The sequence below is a fragment of the Peromyscus maniculatus genome, chromosome 1 (genome assembly GCF_049852395.1).
Source record: "Peromyscus maniculatus bairdii isolate BWxNUB_F1_BW_parent chromosome 1, HU_Pman_BW_mat_3.1, whole genome shotgun sequence".
NCBI lineage: Eukaryota > Metazoa > Chordata > Mammalia > Rodentia > Cricetidae > Peromyscus > Peromyscus maniculatus.
In genome coordinates, this window is record NC_134852.1 from 181,431,217 (window position 1) to 181,456,987 (window position 25,771).

Sequence of the window (25,771 nt, forward strand, 5' to 3'; positions counted from 1 at the left end):
CCAGACCCTTATCATGAGCTTGTTTTTCTCAGTCCGTCTGCAGAACCTATCTTTATGGACGATGTCACATGCAGCCAATCTATAGAACCCATCTTAATTTATCTTCTATCTTTTCAAAGACTTGCTTATTCTGGAGAGTTCATATAAATGAGATGACTTTTTACTGGCTTCTTTTGCTTTGACACTCCTTTCTGTGTTCATCTAAGTTATAGCCCGGGGACTGGTGAGATGGGTCAGTGGGTTAATGGATTTACCACCCTGGGACCCAGTTTTCCTCCTGGTATCCACATGGTGGGAGGAAAGAACTCATTATTTCAAGTTGTCCTCTGACATCTGTAAGTGCTCTGTGCATGAATGTGCACTTGTATACACACACACACACACACACACACACACAATAAATAACTTTGAAATATAAGATTGAAATAAAAATTAAATAAACAAATTGTAGCATGAATCACTGCTCCATTTCTTGCTGGGGCTAAATAATAGCCCAGTATGTGGTTACAGCACATTTTGTGTGTTCATTCAGAATCGATGGGCATTTGGATGGTTCTATTTTGGTCTATTATGAGTAACATTGTTAGTTTTGTGTACATATTTTCAGTTATCTTGAGTGTATTTGTAGGGGTAGAATTGCTGGGGCATACAATAAGCCCTGAGGGGGCTGAAGAATCATACAATGTGGGGGCAATGAATAAGGATGCTAATTCACTGTACACCTGTGTGTTCACTGTGTAGCAGAGACTGGAGCCAGAGTTCTGGGTTTGAATACCACTCGTATCATTTCCTGTCATGTAAACTTTGACAAGTTACATGAGCTGTGTGTCTCAATTTCAACACCTCTAAAGTAGAACCAATGTCAGGAACTAAAACTCATAAGACTATTCCACAAGTTGGATAGTCTAGTATGTATACAACCAAGTCTGACATCTTTAAATCCTACATGTTTTGCTGTAACTGATACTTTTAATCATTGCTGTGATTGCCACATTTCATCTTATTCATTTGATGGGTTTTGTTTTGTTTTTTAAATGATGCTATGGCTGTCAAGGATTGCCACTGAAGTGCAGTAACTGAAGGCAACAGTCACAGGAAAGGTCAGAAAGTCAAGGAAAGCTGTTCCGAGCAGGGGCAGTTAGTTATACTTCAGAGTGTAACCTGAGTCAGATGAGGCTTCATGTGGCTCAGCCGAAGCATCCCATAGCATTCCAAGAATCAGAAACCTGACTGGGGAAGAGTGAGAAGGGTGTGGACTTGAACCTGCCTCAGCTGTATGGAAATACTCTGCACAGCGGCTGAGCAGGAAACTCAGCAGTGATGTCACAGTACGCTTGACTAAACCCTGCTAACTTCCTTCTCCTGGAACCCGTGCGATTCACATGACGCTGTTCTCGACCTACAAGTCTCAGCCTCCTGTCCCAAGGACTGCACCTGGTCTCCTCCTCTGATAACCACCTCCTCCTCCTCTTTCAGAAAACAGTCCCTGAACTCTGAGATCTAGGGCTGGAGAGATGGCTCATCCAGTTAAAGGTACTGGTTGCTCTTGCAAAGGACCAGGGTTTGATTCCTAGCTCCCATATGGCAGCTTACAACTATCTGTAACTCCAGTCCCAGAAGGCCTGACACCCTTTTGTGACACAGACATACATGCAGACAAAACACCCATGTATATAAAATAAACAAAATTTAAAAAATAAAATAAAATGGTCTGCCCTAATACTTGTGATATCCTGAGATATATATATATCAGTATATGTATACACACACATACTTTTGGTTTTCATTCCATTTTCTGGCATAAAACTCCTAAAAACCCGTTATAATTGTCTCATTAAAAAGGGTGCTTGGTGACCCACGTAGCTACTAGTTCTCTGGGTTTTCCTGAGAGATGGAAGTAGCCTTTGTTCTAGTGCAGTGACTCTTTTGAGTTCCTGGATTTGAGCTTGTCATCTGGATGGCCAAACTGTGGTCAGAGCATGGCACTTTCACTCCCAACTCCTGTCCTCCACAAAGGGGAGAAGGGCTGAAAGCTGAGGTGATTAATATGGAAATACTCTGAACCAGAGGTTCAAGCAGAACATCTGGAGGGGTCCCAGAGGGTAGTGAACCCAAAGAGAAGTGTGGAAGTGCCCTCCTGCCCCTACTGACCACACTTGGCCCTGTGCACACTTTCATCTGTATCAGCGATAATGTCCTTTACAATAAACTGGTTCACATAGGTGAACTGTTTCTCCCAATTTGTGAGTTACTCTAATTAAACAAGCCAGAGGGAGTCATGGGAATCCTAATTCATCGCTAGTCCATCGGAAGTTCTAGAGGCCTAGATTAAGATTAGCATCTGCCATAGGGTCCATCCTGTGGTGTTTCACCCTTGACTTATGGGATGTGACTTTACTTCTCCACAGGTAGTGTTGGAATTGAACTATAACAGAATCTCCTCAAAGCTCCTGGCGTCTAGGAACATAGGTTCCTCAACCTCCTTCTTCTGCTGGTTCGAGTGCTGTTTGTAGATGGATGACTCCTCTGCCTAGCTAGCCAGTGGATTTGCATTACAGCTAGAATCCAACCCTTCAGGCTGGAGAGACGGACGGCTCAGCGGTTGAATGCTGGCTGCTCTTCCAGAGGTCCTGAGTTCAATTCCCAGCAACCACGTGCTCACAACCATCTATAATGGGATCTGATTCCCTCTTCTGGTGTCCCTGAAGACAGGTCACTTATATACATTAAAGAAATAAATATTTTAAAAGAGAAAAATCCAACCTTTCTCCTTAACCCTCAAGACCCTTCATGGGATGATGAGAGCCAACCTTTCAGTTTAGACTCCAGCCACAATGATAGTCTCTCCAGGAACTCGCCAAGCTTGCTCACCTTCACAGTTCACACCAGTTCTTCCCTCTGTTGAGTACGGCCCTCCTGCAGATTGTTCATGGTTATCTCCAGAATTTACTTTGTGCCTCTCCTAACCATTGAGATGGTTAGTCTTCATCATCAACAAAGCAGAACATGAGCAGTGAGGAGGTTTTTTTTATCTCCCCCAGAGGAGTAGGGTAGGTGGGATATGAACAGGCAATGGTGACATTAGAGATGACCAGTGTGTTCCACTCTTCAACCTCCGCTAGCCACTGCGTTTCTCTTGTCTGAATGTTTCTCTATTCACTTTGTCCAAATCACAAAACTCAAATCATTTTCAGGGCTACTTCTCCCTTACTTAGGCTATTTTGACTTACACAATATATTTTGAAATGATAAAATAATTTTTTAAAATTAAAGTCACGTCCTGCTTTTCTGCTTCTGGAGGACACCAGTTTCGTGAAGGAGCATGATCCACATCATGGGAAAATAAAAGTCTGAAGAATAGAGACAGGTAGAGAGGTGAGGGAGCTACTCTTCAGATTACTCATATGCAAATCAGTGCAAGCAGCTGGCTGAGAGCAGGTTTTAATTCCCAGTTTCCCTTACCCGTGCCTTCTCGGTTGACTATTCATGTAGACCTTAAGCAGTGCTTTTGTAAAACAAACAAAAACAAAACACTTCCTCCTTCTAGTTTTAAAAATAATTCACATCATAGAAACTACTAAGGGACTATGACTTAATCCTCACTACTCAAATCATTATTTAACTAAGAGAACTTAGCTAAATTGTGAGTCTCTAGAGTAAGTTTTTATAGAACTGAATTTTTATATGACCACACTAACATATCATAAATATGTCCTGGGACTTGGCTATCATTTTTAGAGAAAAGAACTATTAACTAGAAACGTGTTCATCTGTATAGATGTACATACACATATACATGTTTAAACTGGATTTCTACATATAAAGTCTATATTTTATTTTCCGTCAGTCACTAAAGTTGGGAAGACTACTTTATTCCACTATTGGGGTTCAAAAGACATTTGGAAGAGGGACTATCTCAGCTGAGCCTCCAAAGTCTGTTTCAATGATATTGCTGACATTGAGTTCCACATTCTCTACAGGTCCTTAAAGCAGTATCACCCCCAACATCTTCAAAGAATGGAGAGATGCTTTGAGAATGTGAAAATCCTGCTACATCCAAGTCAGGGGCACCCCGATATTCACTCAATGCACTACTTTAGGATTGCAGTTTTAGTGACTATGTGGGAAGAGCAAAGGATGAAGAAGGCCCTTGAGGTCCAACAGTGAGATACTTAAATGATGTCACCATACTCTATGGAGTTCCCAAGGTTTCATCTTGGAAAAAGCCCACATTTCCAGTTCCCAGAAGGGCTTTCTCAACTTCACCTAGAAGAGACTTCCCCACATGGATCCTGAGAGTGGCAGGATTGTAGATCCTCCACAGCATTCAGAAAGGGCACGGTTTGAGATGAGAAGTTCTTGAATGGTAAGGTAACCGAAGTTTCATTATGTCGAGGAACTTTGAGGAAGTCACCAAATCCACGATTTAAAAATATGTTTCCTATTATATAGACACACCTACTTTCTAGAATTAAAATCCAAGTCATTTGTCTGTTGTTAACTATGTTGTGTAACTCTTTATGTAAAGTTATGTCAAGAAGGTCATGTATCCAGAAGGGGCTTGAAAGAAGTGGGAAATGGGATAGTAATTTATTAAGGTGTCTGGATTCTGAACATAAAATTTAAGTCTCGGATTTTTATGATTTTAGATGTTTCATTTTTTCAACACTTACTGCTCACGCATGGAAGATTCAAATTCAGATCCTCAGCACCCAAAATACAAGCAGTGATGTTTCTTATCTGAGAAACGCCGTGGGGGAGGGGGATTTCGGGGAGCGGAGGTTCCTGGAGCACACTGGCCAGTAGGTCTAGCCAGCTGCAGACTCGAAGTTGGGTCGGAGAAACCCTCTCTCAAAAAAAAAAAAAAAGGTGGGGAGCCATAGAGGAAGACAACCGATGTGGACCCCTGACCTTCACAGGCGCCCTCCCCCAGACACCTTCTCTCTTCACCCAAATAACAGCTCTGAGTTATTCCCTCATGACTTCTTTTAGGAAAGCTGGTTTACAAGAAGGATAAGTTTCACTTTCATTTTTAGTTTCGTTTTTTAAAAATAGTTTTTTTTGTTTTTCACTACAGGGACTCACTATTGCAGCCCTGGTTACCCTGGAGCTTGTTATGTGAACTGGGCTGACCTCCAAATTCACAGAGATGTACCTGTTTCTATCTCGGAGTACTGGGATTGAAGGCGCGCGTCACCACGCTGTACTCCAGTTTCGTCCTTCTGTAAACGCAATATCTTATCCCAAAGTTGACTCTGAAATCATCTAGAAATCCAGTGGGACAGGCTGTTTATGGGGCTGGGCTTCGGCTTCGGTTCCAGAAGCGATGTGGGCAGGGTTTTCACACCAGTGGGCGGGGCCTGCTTATAAGGCTAGGGGACTCGCTGATTTTCTGTCACAAGCCAGGCTGCACCGCCTGCGTGTCATCGCCAGTCTCCCCGCCTACAGGTAGGGAGCGTCTTCTCTCGGAGTCCAGGGACCGGTCGCTTGCAGGGCATATTAGAGCCAGGGTCCTAGAGTCTTTGAGGATGGAGAGAGGAGAAGGCAACAGGGAACACGATGGGTTAACAGGCAGCGGAGCCTGTTGGCTGGCACAGTTGAGACCTCAGAATCGGCAACCTGTCTGATGATTATGGCACTGTTAGCGTCAATGTCAATTTTGTGTGTGGCTGACTGTGTGTTATGAATACGGTCTTGGGGTAGGTAGCCAGGTCAGAACTTGGTCCTAGTGCGACTTTGATTGTTCACTAGCAATGACTGGGTAAATCATCCCACTTGAAGCATCTCCTGAGGTCCCTTCCTCTGCCAAGATCCAGGACGCTGGAGCCTAAGATTTTTACTCTGTCTGCCCAGAGGACCTAAAGGAATCGGAAGAGAAGAACTTAATATAAAAATGCCAAGACATTTCTTAGACACATTGACACATATGCCAAAGTTTAGCTTGGGGTTGTCAAAAGTATGGTGTTCTATCTTTTTTATTTTTAATCTGAATAAATGATTGCAGATGCTTTCCTATGAATTAAATAGCCAGGTTTTGTTTTTATTGCTCTATTCCTTTGTGCTGGATAATTAAAGGGTATCACTCTCCCATTGATGGGTGCACAGGTTATTTATAGTGGGTTACTAGCTCAGTGGTTCACTGGTCATCACTACGTGCAACAGTCTGGAACATGGCTGGATATTTCCTTTAGATAAACTCTTATAGCAACCTAGTTATGTCTGTGTATCTGAAAAAGCTTTGTATGGAAAAGAAACTGAAGACTCATTCCAGAAAGCATATGCAGCTGACGACAACAGTGACTGACAGTATTTAAGGAGAACTTTATACTTTGAAAATATTAGCCTGTTTCAGCTGAACAGCAAAGACAGGGGTCATGGCAGTAGTTACAGTCTGTAAGGTGGGACTGAGGTAGAAGGAATTTGGGCACCGGTTTTAGGATCACTTAATAGAATTTGAAAATTTGGTAAAACCTCTCACTCTTATTTTTGAGAAAGGAAGCTCGCATCTGCTTCCCTCCTGCCCTGGGAAGATAGTGAAGTAGGGACCCATGGTGTTCTTCTGGACTTCCCCTGGGACAAACCTATTTCCCCCAGCCACTTCTTCCCCAGTTCACACTTCTTTGCTCCATCTCTGCTCTTAGCTGGGAATTGGTGAAGGGAGGTTACAGTTTCTCACCTGGGAATTAGTGAAAGGTGGTTACAGTTTCTCACCTGGGAATTCGTGAAAGGTGGTTACAGTTTCTTGCCTGAGGAAGAAGATGATGCTGTGCTCGAAGACCCACTAAGCGGTGCAGGTTCAGAAGTCAAAGGCCATGCTTATTTACATGGTTCCTGGACTTCCTCTTTTTCTCCCCAACTGCCGACAGCTGCACTCTGAGGGCCAGGGAGGAGAGGGTATGATACTGAGTAAAGTGAGTATCAGACCTAATCCATCACCTTTCAGTAATCCTTTATCATACTAAGCTTTCAAAGCAGACTTATAATTAATGGATAAGCATTTCAACCGAGTCTACTGTCAACACTGACAAATCAGGTAGGGCCCTGTAGTCCTTCGACAGATATCAGATGCCTCGGTATGACTTTCCAGTCCTTGGCTTGGCCATTTCTCCACAGCCTCATTTCAATAACCCCTGTGTCTTCGTCCCATCTCATCTCCTTGGGCAGATGACTGGAGAGAAAAAATTTAAATATGTGCCTAATATTAGCTAGAGGATATAATGAGTCCTTTCATCTCGCTCTTTTGATAAATGTCCCCCCCCCTTTTTTTTAAAGACAGAGTCTCACTATGTAACCCAGGCTGACCTCAAACTCAAAATCCTCCTGCCTCCGCCTCTCAGATGCTGCTGTGTCTGCACTTTTCTAACACCAAGGGTTCATAACAATCACTCAGAAGCCTGTGACCTTGATGGACAAGATCATTGATCAGATCAGATAATTGTCAAGAGCTAAACATTTCTTTAACAAAATTCAAGTTGCATTTTTTTCAAGAATCAAATTAGGAAAAAAAGTTAATGTCAGCACTGGGTGACGATGTAATGGTACCAATTTTCAGATTGTGTCACAAACTGGGAAAATAGTCTTTCTCTCTTGATCAGCAATTCTCTTCAGGAAGATCTATCTTCCAGGCTTAACCTTGGACCTGGCACATAATAGGTACTCACCAAACATTGGACAAATATACCAACACTTACAATTTTGAAAAAAGGACAAAACAAAACAAAACAAACAAACAAACAAACAAAAAGCCCCAACACTTAGCAGTAAAGGAGTTAAATATTAAGGGTCCATTAATTACAAGACTTATGGAAATTATGTCAAAATCTTAAACTTTAAAAAAAAATGGATATTAAATATATAGAAGAACTGGGGCTAGAGAGATGGCCCAGGGGTTTAAAGCACTTACTGATCTTCCTGGGGGACCCACAGCCATCTGTAACTCCCACTCCAGGGAATCTGATGTCCTCTTTGTGCCTCTGTGGGCACCAGGCACACATGTGGTGGTGTACATACATACAAGCAGGCAAAACACTCCTACACATGAAATAAATCAATCTTAAACATGTAGAGGAAAACTGTCTCTTCACAGGGAAAGAGGCTGAAAGGAAACTATTTACAGACAAGCCTAGAGTGGCCACCGTTTCTCCATCTCAACACTAGTGGCGCTATGGGCCATCTCTGATTCTGCCCTCGGGTGCTGTCCGATGACTTGGAGAGGTCTTGGCAGCATCCTGGGCCTCCATCTCATCACATCGGTAGCAGCTCTCCTCCTCTCCAAGCAAATCTGTTAGCCAATATTACCAAATGCTCCCTGAAGGAGAGTGGTGCAATGCACTTACATTAGTTTTTATAACAACAACAAGACATAAAAATAAACTAATTTGTTCATTCTACCTTAGTGAAGATGTCTAGATGCATTTCTAAGGTCCTTCCCATTCAATCACTTAGTCTGTCAAATACTCAGAAGATTGGTAGGTGAGATCTTTTTTTTGTAATAATAAAAGTAAAACATTTGTTTATTCACTCATTTGAAAATTGGGCGCACATATGAAAAATGAAGAAACTATTCATGATTTTATTTCTCTTTCTCTATCTTTCTTTCTTCCTTTAAAAAAGTATAAAAGGGTGAGAACTTACCTGTGTTCCCTCTAAAAGTCACATTTCACTGCAGATAATCATGGTCAGGCAGTATCTTCAGACGGGCTTGGGGGTTGTTTTAAACCACAAATATACTTTTGCTTTAAATATTGCCCTCCAAGTTCCTTCCTACATCTATGCAAACTCATTCCCTATGCATGTACTAAATTTTGTCCTTCATGGTATTTTGAGTATATACAGTTTTATTTAGCCATTAGGCTACATGGGGTGTTTCATGTCGGAGGCTGTTGTTAGTCATTTCATCCCTGTTATATTTGTGTTTATTTTTTCCCCACGGTGAATTTCTAAGATGGGGATAGAGAGATCATGTGACATACACATTTAAGGTTTTAACAGAGACTACCAATTTGATCTTTAAAAAAGCTATACAATTTCACATCCTTACCAATGAAACTCAAGAAATCCTGTTTAGATGTATTTCACTAACCCTAACTATGAGGAAGCCCTAATTTTGGAAGAGCAAAAGGTCAAAGATGTTCTCATAAATCTTCAATATACGTTCTTAGAAAGAACATCCTTTCCTGTGTTTGTATTTATGATTCTCTGAACTATATGGGACTCCTGTTCATTTTCCGCTTGACCTCTATATAGTTTTCTTACTGAGTTTTAGAGAGGGAATGCCAGCAGCCCTAGTCTTCTGCTTTATGCGCCTGTCAAATAGATTGTGTAGAGATACAGAGGTCAGGGAGATGCTAAGAGGGAAGACCAACTTTCCTTTGAAAGGTGTAAATATGAAGACCACAGAAGAGAAAAGGTGTTAATGAATAGACTGGCTGGGGTGGAGTACTAACTTCCTTTGACCGCCCTTTTTGGGCATCAATTCCCAGGAAGAACAGCTTCTGTCTTCTGCTCAAGGCTCCTCCAGTGCCCAAAACAGTGCCACACTCAAGGAAAGATACTCAGCATTTACTGAGTGAATCAGGAAAATGTCAGCAGAGTGGAGTCTAGGACCCAGACGGCTATAACTCAGAGGGTGGTGCTGAGAGGCCAGACCTTAGGAAATGGGCCAAATCGAATCCTCCTCCCTTCCCACTCCCGTTATCAGCATACTCTCTTTATTGGGGAAAAGAGTTATAATTTGAAGGAGGTGACAGGCAGAGGGGAGACTTTAAGGGAGAGGAAGCACTGAAAAGTGAAAGTGAAAATCAGATACTCTTTGCTTTGAAGCTTTACCTAAGGCAGGTTTTACAGATACTTCCCAATGGTGAAAAGCCCGTGGTGCACCTGGGGGAGTTGAAGATATGTTTTTTCCCTTGGCTTATTTTGAAGGTACATTATCGATTTGAGGGGGCTAATAACTCCATTTAAAGATGTTCATCTCGTCACACCAATTTCTCTTTACTTGGTTCTGTATAACTTGGAGTTACAAAATGAAAGTACTGAACTTTCAACTCTGTGTGAAAACAGCTGTGTTTCCACACTTACGAAACAGAACTGCTTCAGTTACAGCTAGTTTGTCTGTGTTTCCGTACCGGCTCTTCGGAGTTATTTATATACGAGAGGAACAAATTTACCGGTGTCCCATTGTTCAGCTATGTGAATTAAGCCCTACACTTTCTGTGTTTCCTGTTTCTAGATAATTCCAGAAACATGAGGACATCTATCATTGTTACATTCACAGTCTGCTGTGGCTTGCTAAATGGTAAGTCAAATCTTTTCAGTGGGTTCTGTATTTTCAATATTTTAACCATGAGTTAAAAATTAAAGTAACATGCGCACGCGCATATGTGTGTGTGTGTATGTGCATGTGTGTGTGTGTATGTGTGTGTGTGTGCATGTGTGTGTGTGTGTGTGTGTGTGTGTGTGTGTATGCAGGTATGATCGCATGCATTTGCTAGGCATGTATGTGGAGGTCAAAGGACAACCTTGAGTGTTGGTCCTCACCTTCTACCTTGTTTGAGACAAGTTCTCTTATTTGTTGTTCATTGCTGAGTATTGCAGGCACTGACCCCACACCTCCTGGGATCCTCCTGTCTCTAACTCCCATCCCACTACAGGAGCCGTGAGACTGAGATTGCAGGCACGTGCTACTGTAGCTGGTTTTCACATAGGTTCTGGGATTTGAATTTAGTTCCTCATGTTGTACAGCAAGTAGTTTTCTTACTGGGTGATCACCCAGGGCCCTAAAACACTTTAAAGGCGCATACTTTGCTTATTAAAAGCACACTCTAGTTTTCCTTCTTCATAAACAAGTGACTTCCATCATTGTAAAAGATGGAGAAAAAGACAGGAGCCCTGGGTGCAGTTTAGTAGTGGAACACTTGCCTGGCATGAACAAAGCTCTGGATTCAATATCCCAGCACTGGAAACAAACAAAAGCAAACAAAAAAAGGGGGAGGAGGTGAATACAAAAATACAGATAATACAAAATTAACGGAGTGTCCATTTCCCATAAGTAACAGCTGAAAATTCCCGGGAAAATGGCCCACTGCTAATACTGGTTTCTTCTAGACAAGGCTGGGAATATACTATCTCAGTTGCTTATGTTCTTCCCAATGAAAAAATGTTAAAGAAGAATTTTAGTGTTGATGTGACTCACCAGATGAAGTGATTGTAACCTTTTGCCCATTTTTCAAATGTGTTTGGAGGACTTTTCCGTCTTCTGAAGTCTGGTCCTCTTTCTTTCCAGCATTTACCATCACAGCTCCCAAGGACTTGTATGTGGTAGAGTATGGCAGCAATGTCACGATCGAATGCAGATTCCCAGTAGGAGACCAGCTGGACCTGTTTTCCTTAGTTGTCTACTGGGAAAAGGACGATAAACAAGTTATTCAGTTTGTGGATGGAATGGCGGACCTGAGGTTTCAGCACAATAGCTTCACAGGGAGAGCCCGGCTGCCAAAGGAGCAGCTTCTCCAGGGAATTGCTGGGCTTCAGCTCACAGATGTGAAACTGCAGGATGCAGGGGTTTACTGCTGCATGATCAGCTATGGTGGAGCAGACTACAAGCGAATCACGCTGAAAGTCAATGGTAAGCATTACTCTGGGTAAGGAAGTCTTGGCCTATACTTGAGACATCTCTGTAATGCTGAGAGCTTTTCATTCTTGGAAGTCCACACCTGCTTTTTGTGGAACAATAGCAGCCTGTTGGTTCGTTATTTTTTCTTTCTTTCTTTCTTTCTTTCTTTCTTTCTTTCTTTCTTTCTTTCTTTCTTTCTTTCTTTCTTTCTTTCTCTTTCATTCATTCATATACTCCTCCAAATGAATACTCCTAGCCCCTTGTGTATGAAAGTAACTTGAGATCCAGTACCAGATAATACACAGTTATGCTCTGTGGTACTGTAAGCTTTCAAAAATTAAATGCCAAGAATTTGCTTCTTATTATTGTAAATGATATATATATATATATATATATATATATATATATATATATATATATATACTTACAAGAGATTTGGATCTCATGGAAAGGAATAGAATCATAATACTGTTCCTCCTCTCTTCAGCACCATCATCCATGGCATGCATATACTGTGTATCCCTCTAGAACCTTTTTATTGGATTGTTTTTTTTTTTAAATTCTATCAGGCTTAGCACATTTCCTTCTTATGAGTATCTCCATACAAAATCCAATATATATGTATATACATACATACATATATACATACAGCCCACTCTAAGGTTCACATTCAAAAAGTCAAGGTTAATCTATAAAGGATGAAAAAAATGATGATGTGAAGTATAGAAGAAGCCATTTTTCCACAGAGATGGTATAAACTACACTCACCAGGCATATATTCATCTTCAGGGCCTGTATCATGTTACTTGGGAGGGTTGAGGAGGAACAACTAGTGTAAATTCCTGGAGAAGGACCCACAAAAAATGTCATCAGGTCACTTGAGTTCAAGGTTTTGGGTTGGAAGCAGCTAAGGGAAGGAAAACACCTGAACAACCACCCCTGCTTTCACTGTGGACTTCACAGAAGTGAGAGGCACACACATCCCAAGCATGCTCACAGACAATCCAAATGCCTGCCAGGACCAGAAATCCCCCAAGGCTCCTGTCTGCACATACTTTCCAAAGCGACATCCCTCTGCTTTGGAATCCCCTTCTGTGGTCTGCTGAAACCTCTCCCTGGTTGATAGTGAGATGAATTCCATCTTCCCCAGGCTTACATTTGAGATGATCTGCTGCTGTTTTTTGGTTTCATAATATGTGTTTAAATATTTGACTAGAATTAGATAATCTCCTTTGATCTTTGTATTCCTAAGCTAGTGTGAAGGTCAATATTAGAAATAGGAAAAGTTCACATTTCTCATAAGGGATCAAGATAACTATTACCTAAAAAATTATGTACAGGTTAGAAAAAAATGTGTCCATTTGGGTTTCTGATGCTGGATCACTTAAAGCTACCATTGTTTTGAAAATATCACTTGTCTTATAGGCTTTATTTTTATTGTCTTTTACTTATAATTCTTCATTTGTGACATTCATGGAAGATTGGAGGTGGTTGTTCATATGAGCATGTGTTAGTACATCAGCAAATGTACTAAAGTCATCTATTCTGTTCTAAGACATTTAAAAGAATTATGAAGCCTGAAGGCCATGAACAGTCAAGGCTGCTGAACCTGGGATAGGGGAAAGAACAATCCTGCAATCAGGAAGAAGGAAACATAGAGTTTAAGTCTCTGTGCCCAGAGGTCTCTTGTGGCTTGTTGAGAGTAGCTGACTTTGTGGTGAGGAAGAATGTAGTCTACATTATCTGCTCCACAATATCTCTGATGCAAAAGAACCTTTTGGAACAACTGATGGATTCTCCATGGAGGGATCCCTGATGGGGCAAAGCTGATAGCCAAGCAGACTTGAAGGTCTACTTGTTTGACTACTTTGTTTTCTTTAGACCTTACTACGCTGGCATTCTACTCCCAATTAATCTTGTCATTTGCATGCAGTCAGTGCTTTGGGAGCTTAGCTGAGCTAGACCAAGGATTTGAGCCTTGACTTTGATGGGTGTTGTGGCTCCAATCTGTAATCCCAGCTATTTGGGAGGCTGAGGCAGGAGAATCACAAACTAGGGCCTTGTCTGGGCTATATATAGCTTGTTCAAGGGTAGCCTGGGCAACCTAGCAGGATCCTGTCTCAAAAAAAAAAATTAAAAATAGGAACAGGACTGAGGCCATAGCTCAGTGGCAGAACACCTGCCCAGCAGGTGTAGGACCCGCGGTTCAGTCCCTGGCACCTTGGTGGCCGGCATTTAGGAACTTTATGTGCAGAGGAAGTAGAACTCCTGAGTCATGCCCTATGCAAATGATTTCACAGCAATGCTGCCCCATTTCTCTTCCCATCACTGCAGGAGTGTGGTAATGAAGCTTCCCAGGAGGGAGTTCACTCACTGTGGGATTTTAAAGGTGAAGCATTTCAAAACTGAAATCTTACAGGGTGTAGTTTTGTATTAACTCAATTACCATTATCTCTTTGGATGCTATTACACTTTCAAAAGGTTACAGAAGACCCTCAGGCATCTGGCTTTCAATTGAAAAATCTTTAGCTTTAATTACCAAATTTAATATCAGAGAAAATGAAATGTCCATTTAATATTTCTGGGGCCTTAAATGATATTAAGCAGCTGTAAGAAACACTTTAATCCTATAGATAAATGATTAAGGACTGTCATGGCCCACCAGATCACCAGGCCCTGTTTAAATCAATTCTATGTCATCTGTTCCCATCTAAAATGTCTCACGATATCAAGTTTATTGTCTCCTTCCCTCTTCTTGAACATAAACCGTAGGCACGGAGGTTTGGGTCTGTTTTATTGATTGTTGTACCCCAGGCCTTGGCATATAATGATGTTTCAGTGCAATAAAAAAAGAAAATATTTGTTGAAGGAATGACTGGTTGTTTCATAAATGTTTACCTTAAGATGTTTGCTATATGAACAGGATCGAATATGGGAAAATTTATTTCCAAGACTGTTTGTCATGAGATGTGAGAACTTTCTTAAAATCCACTGAAGTACCGATGAGAAGGGGGAGAAACAGCTGTGCTCACGGTCCTCCTAGTCTGACCAGTGACAATAGGAACGTTGTCATAGCTAACACTTATGCAACTCCTAATATGTTTTAGGCCATGCACTGGGCTATATGAATTCATTTAGTCTTTAAATGACTCTGTTGGGGAGGCACTTGATCATGGGCAGGCTATTTTTTTTTCCTACTTACTATCTTTCAAATCTGAATGTGCCTTTCAATAGATGGCATCTTATATTCAATGATATGCAGCATTATTCTTCCCATTTTAAAGTTTTAAAAATTGAGGTCCAAAGAAATGCAGCTTGCCCAAATTCTACCCAGCTAAAATTATAAAGCCAGGTTCTAAACCTAACTAGCCTGGTTCTAAAATCTATGCCCTACTAACCATGTTTTGTTGCCTATCTTTGTTTTTCTGGAGTGTGCATTGAGCCTGAACTTTTCTTAGTCTTGAACTAGGGAGCAAAGTGTTCTAGATCTAAACTGGAGGTTTCAAGGCACACAAAGCAAAACTTGCTTGTCTACCCTTTCTGTAAATCGCTATAAACTTGTATGTGATTATAAAGAATAATTTTGATACCAATACATAGCTTATATCATAAGAAATTGTCATTTTGAAAATCAAAAGAAGATTTGTCACTGATTTGTCACTGTCACTGATTTCATACCATTGGTTCAACCTAACCCACAATACATTCTTGAAATGGAAAACATAGACATCCAAAAGGAAAGGTAAATGGAATAAGCAATATTTGTAATGTCTTGCCAATTGTGGCAGCATTGGTGTATGCCATGACGAAATTCATCATTAACAAATGGAGATGTTCTCAATAATCTTGAAGCTTATTTTAGCCAATGCTTTATCATAGCCAACTCAGTATTTGTTTTTAACTTCAGAAAGTGGCTGGTAAAGTCACTGCTGACATTTTGTTTTGCTTTGTGCTGAATTTTTGTTTGTTTGTTTTGCTTTGTGTTAGCCTTATCTTCAAGCCTCCATTTCTTTAAGGAGACTTTTGAATGGGCTCATTTTTAAAGAAGGTTAGTTCAATTAAAAGTAGACAAGGGGGTGGGCCTATAGCTCAACTGGTAGAGTGCTTGCCTGCCATGCATACATTTCTGCTTTAAAATAAGGTATGATGGCACACACTTGCCTGGAATTCCAGCACTCAGGAGGTAGAGACAGATCATCTTTGGATACATAGCAAGTTCAAGGCTAGCCTGGTCTACATGAAACTCTTTCTCAAAAACAACAACAACAAAATAGATAGGAGAATTTGAAAAATCCATATAGCCCAAATATGAATCAACACCCTCCCCCTTCCTGTGGCAGACAGTGAGGTACAGTGACTGCCATCAACATTTGTGAGGCATAAATAATTTAACAGGTACTATAGCAAACATGTTAGCAAAAGTTCTAATGTTTCCTTTCTGCATCTTCCCGCATGTGCCCATCTTAGAGGTAGGTGAATGATGCGGAGGTTAATCAATTGTGGATGGATCCACTCATTGGTCCAGCATGGTCTTCTAGGTGAAGCACTCTTCTCCTTCATTTAATTCCCAGGAAAAATAATAACAGAAAGCAAATAATTCACTCCAAATGTCTTATCATTGACAGTGATTTTAAATGTAAACCTTGAATTTCCCAGAAATATTAAGTCATGTACCATGTGAGGTAGACCCTAGTGTGATGACATTATTTCATGACGTGCCCACTTAATAAGGTATAATCAGTGGTTTCATTTTCAATTGTTCTTAAATATGATAAATACAAGACTGAGGGCTCAAATGCTCATAAAAGACCTCACTTTTGTGTTTTGAAATAAATCATAATTGTACCTATTTTATTGGTGGCCATTTTCTTGATTCAAAGGCAACAAAACATCATGTCATTATTTCAGCTTTGCTTTATTCTAGCTGCTCTGTGTCAAATTTCTGCGAAAATACCATATTATAAAGCTCTTATTATGTCTTTGGCTGTGGAGTAGGGAGCAAAGTCTCCCTTCTAGGCTCTAAGCAATTATCTAAAACATTGTGATTATTGACTAAATAGATATAGTTTATATGTAGATAGAAAGACCTGTGGTTTCAAGATGACAGTCTATTTAGTTGATACATTTATTCTGAGCACAATAAACACCCCAGTGTGGTTATTACAGCAATGTGATTGTGCCTTAAGTCCAAACTTGGCTGAGATTTTGAGTAGAAGACCTGAGGCAGACTAGCACACACTCCCTGCTGCCAAAATAGCTAAGCTGGAGGCACAGTTCTAGAAGAACTGGCCCAAGTTGATATTCTTTGTAAGCAGACAACACCTGCAATGGGAGAGAGCCTTGACCTCTTTTTCCTTATGACCTAGCCCCGTACCACAAAATCAACCACAGAATTTCCACGAATCCAGCCACGTCCGAGCACGAACTAACATGTCAGGCTGAGGGCTACCCAGAAGCTGAAGTCATCTGGACAAACAGTAACCACCAGTCCTTGAGTGGCAAGATTACTGTCACCAGTTCCCAGTCAGAGGACAAGCTTTTCAATGTGACCAGCACTCTGAGGATCAACGCAACAGCTAATGATGTTTTCTACTGTACTTTTTGGAGATCACAATCAGAGAAAAACCACACAGCTGAGCTGATCATCCCAGGTAAACTACTTAACTCTGTCCCTTGTCTCCTAGCATGATGGCTGTCAATCACAGTCATTCGGTGGTCTGGCTGAGGGCATGAATAAACAACACTATGTTTACTAAATGTATGCTATTTCCTCATTTTCTTGCATGCAAGCCATAATGCTACTTAACACTTAGTATTAACATTGAGTATTTACCCATGACAAACTGCATGTTAGGCATTGAATATTCATAGATGGGTTGGACAAAAGTCACTGTGCTCCAGGAGAACAGGTGTCAGTTGCATGTAGGAAACACTCTTGTAGCTGGGGCACCATGCAGAACATGAGAGAAGGACTCAGCTTATGCTTCAGGAATTGAAACCTTGTCACAGTGGGGCTTCCCTCTTCTCTCCAGGGCTCCTGCAGTAGGAAGCAAATGCATTGTCCCTCTCTCTCTTTCAACATGAAGGATCCTTTCCCCCTCTATTCCTCCTTAAGGCATTCTCTGATGTTTCAACTCCAGGAAGTCTGCCTTGTGCATAGAACATGAGGCTGATGTCTCTTGGCAACCTACTAGATTTCTGCGTAGTTCACCTTCCCTGTAAGGGTTATAACTCACCGGGCAAGGGTATTGTAGGGATAAAATGAGCTGTAGTATATGAAAGTTATTTGAGATCCTTGCCTGCATAAGTTCAGCTGCTTTTTAAACATGTTACCTTACAGAAAGAGGTGGGATGGAAGACAGTCAGGTGAAAGGCTCAGAGCATCATGAGGATGTAAATCTATAGGTATTCTAGGGAGAGTTACTTTAGCCTCCATGCATCCCCCAATGTACATCAAGGAAGTTTAGAGAAAATAAATAAAACTTAAACTTCATAGAAAAGTCAACTAATACGAAAATTCAGCCCAGGATGGGCTTGGAACCAGAAAGAGCAAACCAGCTTAGAAAACAAAGAAGACATTCTAACTGGAATTGGACTCTCTCATAAAAGCTGCGTTACTGGCTCCCTGTCATTAAATGCTCTTCTGTGAGGCTGGAGCTGGAGCTCAGTTGGAAGAGCACTAGTCTAACATCCACAAAGAGCTGAGATCCAGCACCATGTAAACCTGGTGATGTAGGGCTCACCTGTAATCCAAACACTTGGGTGGTAGAAGCAAGAGGATCAGAAGTTCAAAGTCATCCTCAGCTACATAGCAAGTTCAAGGCCAGCATTAACTACAAGAGATTCTGTCTCAAAAACAAAACAAGCGTCATCATAATAAAACCACAAAAAGCCGTGGTTTTATGGCTATTTATTCGTGGGGCATCCTGGAGTAACTTACTTAGCCACTCTGTCTTCTGGTCTGTAACTTGGGTTTGTTCTTTTTTTTTAAAGAAATATTTGGTAGGTCTAACATAACGTTATTTCAAAATGCAAATCAAATATATGTGAACAGGCTTTCTAAACTGTGTAGTTAAGTATTGTGGACCTCAGTTGACTCCTAGTGGGGCAAATAGGAACTGACTTATGGCAAGAGATGGGAGTTGGCAATCCCAAAGCATCCTTGTGCCATGAGACCCATCTTTCACAAAACTTAGACAGAGACACTGGCAAGAGAAGCCAGTAACTAGAATGTTCAGAGAGTTTCAAACATGGAAGAAGAAAAACCATGCATTGGTCCCTCATCATGCCCACAGGTGTGGGAGGTAGAAGCCGTTGAGCAGTGCCCAGTGGTCTGCCATGTTCTAGAGTGGGCCTTCCATGCCACGTTGGCTGATAGCATGTATATTAAAGGGTGCACAAGGAACTTTCTTCACTGAGGTCACCATTTACTATTGCAGTCACTTTCTGTGGCACTGCACTAAACATGTCACAGACAGCCTCACAGGAAATTCGTAGCATTTCCCTTTTATAGGCTGGTTAAAGGATGTTGGCATTTCCAAAGCCAACCCACAGCCCTAGAATTCAGTCTGTTTCATGTGTTCAAGGCTGGAGTTCTTACTTCTCTGTGCTTCTCCCAGTTCCTTGGGAGACCCATCTCGTCCTCCCAGACCTTAACTGGCCATTATCTTTTAGTAATTAAGATTACCCTAAAACCAAGCTAGGTTTCAAGAATGACCATTCTCCTGACTATTTCCCATCAAAACTTTATCTTTAGTCGGCATCTTTTGATTTTGTTTTTCAGCTCCACCTGCAGAATTTCTCCCAAATAAGAGGACTCATTGGGTCCTTCTGGGATCATTCCTGTTGCTCCTTGTTGCAGCCACAGTCCTCTTCTACTTAAGGAAACAAGGTATTTCCTTCACTGCTGTGGTTTCTGTGCCGCCCGTGCGGAAGTGCACGAAGGTCTTCTTACCATGATATTGAGTAGGCAGTGCCAGAGATGGTACCTACCAAGACTTGATAAGGGCAGCCCCTCATCACAGGGAGCTGGCTGACCCAACAGGCTAACAGAGCCTCCCTGGGAAACTTGGCCTGAAGGTGTTGCCTTTCACTTTCAGGGCTCACTTTGAGTTCTATACAAAGTAAGTTTTAGCTGTGATTCCGGTGAGCCAGGGTGCTAAGTCTTCCTTCAGTCCTGCTCAGATTGCCATTCTGCAACACCTCCTACCTGGGAGTGTGGCATTGAAGCGTGTGGTATTTTGGAAGGGTATGAGTTGGACAAGGGCTTAGGGAAGCTAAAAGACTGAGCTTCCAAGGTGGCACTGTGGGGTCCAGGGTTCAGCAGTTTACAGTAAAGCTGGGCAGCGCTGCTGTGTGTAGTCCAGAGCTGAGGTGTAGGATGACGGTAGCAGTGGAGGTCAAAGAAGACAGCCATGAGGTTTCTTTTTACATACAAATAACCACAGACTTTGCAGAGACCACACTGCCTGTTGGTCTCAGCTGAATTCAAGCCACACATTCCTTGCAACATCTTACTGAGCTGAGTTCTGGGTACCCTACGTAGGAAAACATTTCTGCCTAAAAATTTCTACCACAAAGCATTTTTTTTTGCAAGATTTCTGGAGGCAAAAATATGACACAGTGTTTTAAATAATTTTCATATATTTATTTCAGCATTTGCTCGTAAGAATGATTAAAATCTAGGAAAATGAGTGCATTCAAATAATGTCTTCCTGTTGTAAGATGACTTAGAGTAAACCTTTCCCTCAATGCTTTGAAATGTGTCCCAAGAGAGCCAGAGATGTATGGACTTGTCTGAAGCCAAAGAGGGAAGTAGAATATGGAAGGGAAGTCTATCTTCAGGGAGGAATTCCCCTCTACCCCTTCTGTGGGTGGGTCTATGGGGAAAGCGATGTAACTGAGGGGATGGTAACCAGCTGCTTCCAAAGAATAGGCCCTGACCAGAACCAAGAGGGTTTTCAGGATGTGAGATCAAGTTTGAGTGACATATCTGGACTGGAATTAGACTTGACCTTGCACAAGGAAGTTGTTGCCAAATTGAGTCTAGAAGGATTGGTTGAGAATGAGATTGGCAGAGAGACAGTAGGCAACAAAGTAGCTCAGGATGTCAGCCATCTCTGAGGGAAGGATGGAAAACAAAGTAGACAATGAGAGAGAGAGAGAGAGAGAGAGAGAGAGAGAGAGAGAGAGAGAGAGAGAGAGAGAGAGAGAGAGAGGAGAGTATGAAAGTATGTATCCTAAATTGTTGAATAATACACTCTGGGGTTTGGCACATGGAATAAGGAGGTTCGTGGACTAAAAGTCTGATGATTAAGGATTAAGCAGCGTCTCATAAAAACCTTGATACTTGAGTCACTGTGGGTCATAGTTGTTAGGGTTTACAAAAAGTCCGTGAAAGACTATCTGACACTTTTACAATCAACATGAATGTTTAACTGCTCAAGAACAAAAATTCCAGCATGCTGGGGTCAAACCATCTGACAAAGGGCAAAATGGCAACCCTGAGAGAAGCTCACACGCCCCCTTTAAGCAAGATGAGGGGAATTCCACTGTGATTAAGTGTACTTTGAAGTGATTGGGTATAGAGCCTTACGGGTACAGGAATCATTTTATGATTGGCTCATGACATCTGGTCAGCAACTGTGGTTGCAGTATCAGGGGTCTGTCTGCTGTGTCAGGGGTCTGTTTGATTGAAAATAGCAAGAACAGTTCTTGCTTATGGCCAGGTAGGACCCTGATTGGCTACCAGACTGGAAGTACTTCCTAATGGTCTGATTGAAGCCAGATATGAGTCAACATAGGATGGTGGGGTAATATGGGGCAGAGGTCTTAGCAAACTGGCCCCTAGGGAAAAACAACAACAACAACAACAAAAAACAGCCAGCCTTGTTAGGGTCAGTCCTGTTATAAGAGGGGACCGCCACTTCAGTAGTGTTGTGCTCTGTGGAATTAAGATGAATTTCTTCTTATTTAGTGAGAAGTCTATATGTGAGAAAATGTGGCACCGAAGATACAAACTCAAAAAACCAAAATGGTAAGTGTGACTAATAGAAGGGTCGGGAAAGCTGAAGGGAAAAAGGGGCGAAGCAGCCTAGCAAGACTGCGGTTCCTGTGCTCTGTAGGCTGAGCGGGGGAGGGGATGTAATGAGTTGCCAGCTAGCTGAACCACATAGCAAAAAGAAAAACAAAGCAAAACAAAACAAACAAACAAACAAAGAAGAAAAGAAAAGGCTATGATAACAAATCTACCAGTCATGCTCTCCCCTCCTTCCAAAGGAGGCTGTGAGGTCTGCTGGCCCCTCCACCTCACAACTCCCACAGATGAGGGAATTCTAGGATGGCCCTGCAGAGTAAAGACTGGCCAGCAGCCTTATGCAATGATTTGGGGAGCAAGAAGGAGGGGGATGCTTCTGTCTAAGCCGCTGCGGCTGCTGCTGCGGCTGTGCCTGAGCCTTAGCCCTACAACCAGGGACAGTGCCGAGTTAGATGAATGTGTATCTAAACAAACGATTCTGCTGCCGTGTGGTTAGTTGTTAACTGTTTCATGTGTGGGATGTGGTATTTCATCACCCTGCCCCCAAACACTTATATAAATATGAGAATCATCTCTATTTTATAGTAGAGAAAAGAGAGCTGGAAAGATAAAATAAGGTGTGTAAGAACACATATCCTTACCGTGGGCTTTTGCTCTCAAACTATGTGCTTCAATTCATTCTGGTACTAGTGTCTATATAAGAGTAGAAAACCCTCACCTAGCCAACTGCACTAAATTTTTAAGTAAGTTATATTAACTCTTCTAATTCATGTTACCATTGTTAGAACCCAGATCTAACACAAAGGCCAGGATTAAAGTGCTCTAATGAACTTGTGCAGACCCAGGTAGGTTCCCTCACATGCATTACCATTTATGCTGTTGAATCACTTCGCTTGAGTCAGGTTGAGGGTTTCTTAGTCCAGCGGACTTTCCCTTTTAAAACCACGGTAGTCCCGGACAAACAAGGATGGTTAGTTATCCTTCATCATGCAAACGTAGTCAGACATAGAATGTGTCTCTGTCTTATTGCAACATTATTATATGACCTAGCAAATGTCCAGTTTGTTTCTCTTGCATGTCTTCATACATTCCCCCCACACTCCCTGAAATGACTATACTATCATCACTCTCCAGACACACAGTTCGAAGAGACGTAAGCAGCACAGAAACTTCTGATCTTCAAGGTGGGATTGCCAATCTGTGGTCTGTGAATGAAGGGGCCCTTGGGACGGGGGTCCAAGGACTCAAAATGGAGCCCGGGAAGAGAAGAGAAGAAAGAAAGAAAGTGTTGCAAGGGGATCCCGGAACAAAGGACATTTCTGCAGGAGACAGCAATATGCACGTTGTCCATCAATGGTCTTGGGAAAGCGGGTTGAGAATCCCCGACCTAACATCTTGGCCTTGAAGAATCACCTTTTTCCTCCACTCAGTGCCTGGATGAGAGACAGAGAGTCACAAGTGTTGACGTATGAGTGTTTTCTATTTATTTTGAGTCTGTGTGTGCTTGTCGTGGGAGTGTGGTTGTGATTGATGCATTCCAAAGACATAAGAGATGTTAAAATGTAGTCACCAAACTCAACTGCTGCTTATCATCTTGTCCACGGGTAGAAAAGCATGTACATTTGTGAGGTGCTTGGTGTCCTCTGTAGCTACTGGTACAAGTGGGACACATGGAGGACACACGATTGCTTTGCCCGAGCTCTTGCTGCATGACTTGAATAATCTTTATTCTCAGTCCTCGAGGCTCTGTGTAAGTAGTTGTTCTGTGTAAGTATCAGCCCTGCAAGTGTCTGATACTACACTCGACAATCTCATTTCATCTCCATAGCAACTCTCATGGTAACTTCTATTATATTCACTTCAGAACCCAAGAAGCTGAGCAATTCAGTAACTTGCCCACCAAGTTCTGTCCTTCAGCCATTGTCCTCTTAGGCTACAATTTGTAGCTAAGAAATGAATTCAAAAGCTGCTTATTAAGTAACATTGCATATCACGCCGTGCCTCATGTACCATGCTGGCCCTTGAGTGTAGAGATGTAAGCCAGAGCACTGGTTAGATGTGCATATGCATGTTCAATAGTCAAAGCAATGTTCATTAACAAGGAATGTATATTGGAAAGACTCTGGAAAGACTCCTTGTCTAACACTGTATTTACTCCTAATTTGTTTTCTCTGCCATGCAATCTCATGTCCTCCATAGAATATCTAGTACTGTTTACTAGTACTAGTAAAGTCTTCTTTACTTTTCTATCTAAATGACACTGAGGGGTGGGGAGATAGCTCAGTTGCAAAATACTTTCCTCACAAGTACGAAGCCCCGAGTGTGTTCCCCAGAACCCACATAAAGAAACAGTTGGCTATGTCTGCATGCTTTTGATCCCAGCACTGGGAAGGCAGAGATAGACAATCCCTAGCTCTCATCAGCTAATCTGCCTAGCCTGCTTCGCAAACTCCAGGCATGTGAGAGCTGATACCTCAAAAAATGTTGTAGACAGTGTCTGAGAAATGATGCCTCCACACACACACATGCACCACACACACATGCACCCTCATGCAGATGAACACACATACAATCTAAATACAGGTCAACAGGGAGCTGACTCAGAGTGGTCCCTAAGACACACAAAACAAAACAACTCTAAATACAAGTCAACAGGGAGCTGACTCAGAGTGGTCCCTAAGACAAACAAAACCAAACAACTCTATTCCATCACCCTAGCCATGCTATTCCCTTCCCAGAAGTAACTGATAGTGTTTTTTGCACATATGTTTTCTCAAAGACAGTTAATATGTAGAAATATATGTTAAAGTATCTATATTTTTTCTATATTTTTTTGAATTCCTAAATGGTAGCTAACAGTGCATTTGCCGTACACTTTGCCTTTTTTTTTGTTTGTTTGTTTGTTTTTTTGTTTTTTTGTTTTCTGAGACAGGGTTTCTCTGTGTAGCTTTGCGCCTTTCCTGGAACTCACTTGGTAGCCCAGGCTAGCCTCAAACTCACAGAGATCTGCCTGCCTCTGCCTCCCCAGTGCTGGGACTAAAGGCGTGCGCCACCACCGCCTGGCTACTTTGCCTTTTTTATTTAATGTATTGATCCTTATGCAGCTGCTGGAACTTATTTAAAGGCCCAAGAAGAGAACTGCCTCATTTCTAGATTTTCCTTCCCATCCCTCCAGGTGCCTCTTACACGGTCTAGGCCAGGCACTGTTTCTGCTCTCTGTACCTGTACAATACCATGGAGCACTTACTTACTCACTGGCCAAGTTTGGGTTTGGCTGATTTTGTATCTGCTCAAAGGGAGACCTTGAGTCCCCAGAGTATACTGAGTCAACCCAATACCAAAGGGGCAGCCTTTTCGTAACTCAATACAGAAGCAGATCTGGAGTGGCGTCTCCATGGTTGTTTTTCCTCCGCTTCTTTTCCCAAATGCAGATGTTCCATTTGCTTATTCTCCCAGAAAATGCCAGCATTGCTCCTTGACTGCTGGCTGCCCTGAACTTGCACTTGTACCAGGAAAAACCCATTAGGCCTCTTGAAGGCCACTGCCTCTCATCCCCACAGGGACCTCTAAGAGCCTGCTTTTCAGAGGATTTCAAAATCAATGCTTCTTGGGGGAGGAGGGAAGAAGGAAGAAGGAGTCCAGAGCTTTCTTTCAATCTTCTTTGTTTTGTAACATGTCAAGACTGAAGAAACAGGCCGGGTATGGTGGTGCATGTCTCTAATCCCAGTATTCAGGAGGCAGAGGCAGGCAGATCTCTACATAGAGTTCCAAGCCAGCCAGAGCTACATAGTGAGATCCTGTCTCGAAGGAAAGACTGATGAATCAGAACCCCCAAGGGAACCCTTCTGTTACATGTTCACATGTGTTTATTTGTGGGATGATCCTCATGACAATTTCTTGTTTGTATGAAGTTTAAGAAAATATAGAGTTGAGCGGGACATTTCACTTACTCACTTTATTTGAAATCTTAACACCGTCTCATGGTGTTGGATTGTAAAGGCACTTTATCCTTTTGTGTTGTGTATCACCATAAATGGAGAGTTTATTTTGCATCTAATTGTCATTGTATTGCATTAATTTAATAAAATATTTTTATTTATTAAACATTTCTGTTTGTTAAT

The 25,771-nt window shown here is 41.9% G+C and overlaps 1 protein-coding gene across 2 annotated transcripts; it reads left to right on the forward strand.

Moving 5' to 3' along the window:
* Positions 1 to 5,254: 5,254 nt before the first annotated feature.
* On the forward strand, positions 5,255 to 25,754 carry Cd274 (CD274 molecule). Of its 2 annotated transcripts, none has more exons than XM_016009347.3 (7): positions 5,255 to 5,448; positions 10,232 to 10,297; positions 11,285 to 11,626; positions 16,981 to 17,265; positions 19,398 to 19,505; positions 21,591 to 21,650; positions 22,785 to 25,754. In XM_016009347.3, exons 2-7 carry the CDS (start codon positions 10,246 to 10,248, stop codon positions 22,805 to 22,807), a joined length of 870 nt encoding a protein of 289 aa, XP_015864833.3. In that variant the 5' UTR covers positions 5,255 to 5,448; positions 10,232 to 10,245; the 3' UTR covers positions 22,808 to 25,754. The 2 variants fall into 2 exon arrangements, with proteins under 2 accessions (XP_015864833.3, XP_076418077.1); XM_076561962.1 differs by lacking the exon at positions 5,255 to 5,448 and adding an exon at positions 5,477 to 9,924.
* The last annotated feature ends 17 nt before the right edge of the window (positions 25,755 to 25,771 follow it).

Bases quoted from the DNA above. Each gene is read 5' to 3' on its own strand.
- Cd274 (XM_076561962.1), top strand. From the start codon at position 9,897: ATGTTTTTTCCCTTGGCTTATTTTGAAG. The intron at 17,266-19,397 runs GTAAACTACTTA...TTTGTTTTTCAG, and splicing joins AGCTGAGCTGATCATCCCAG to CTCCACCTGCAGAATTTCTC. The intron at 21,651-22,784 runs GTAAGTGTGACT...ATCACTCTCCAG, and splicing joins AAACTCAAAAAACCAAAATG to ACACACAGTTCGAAGAGACG.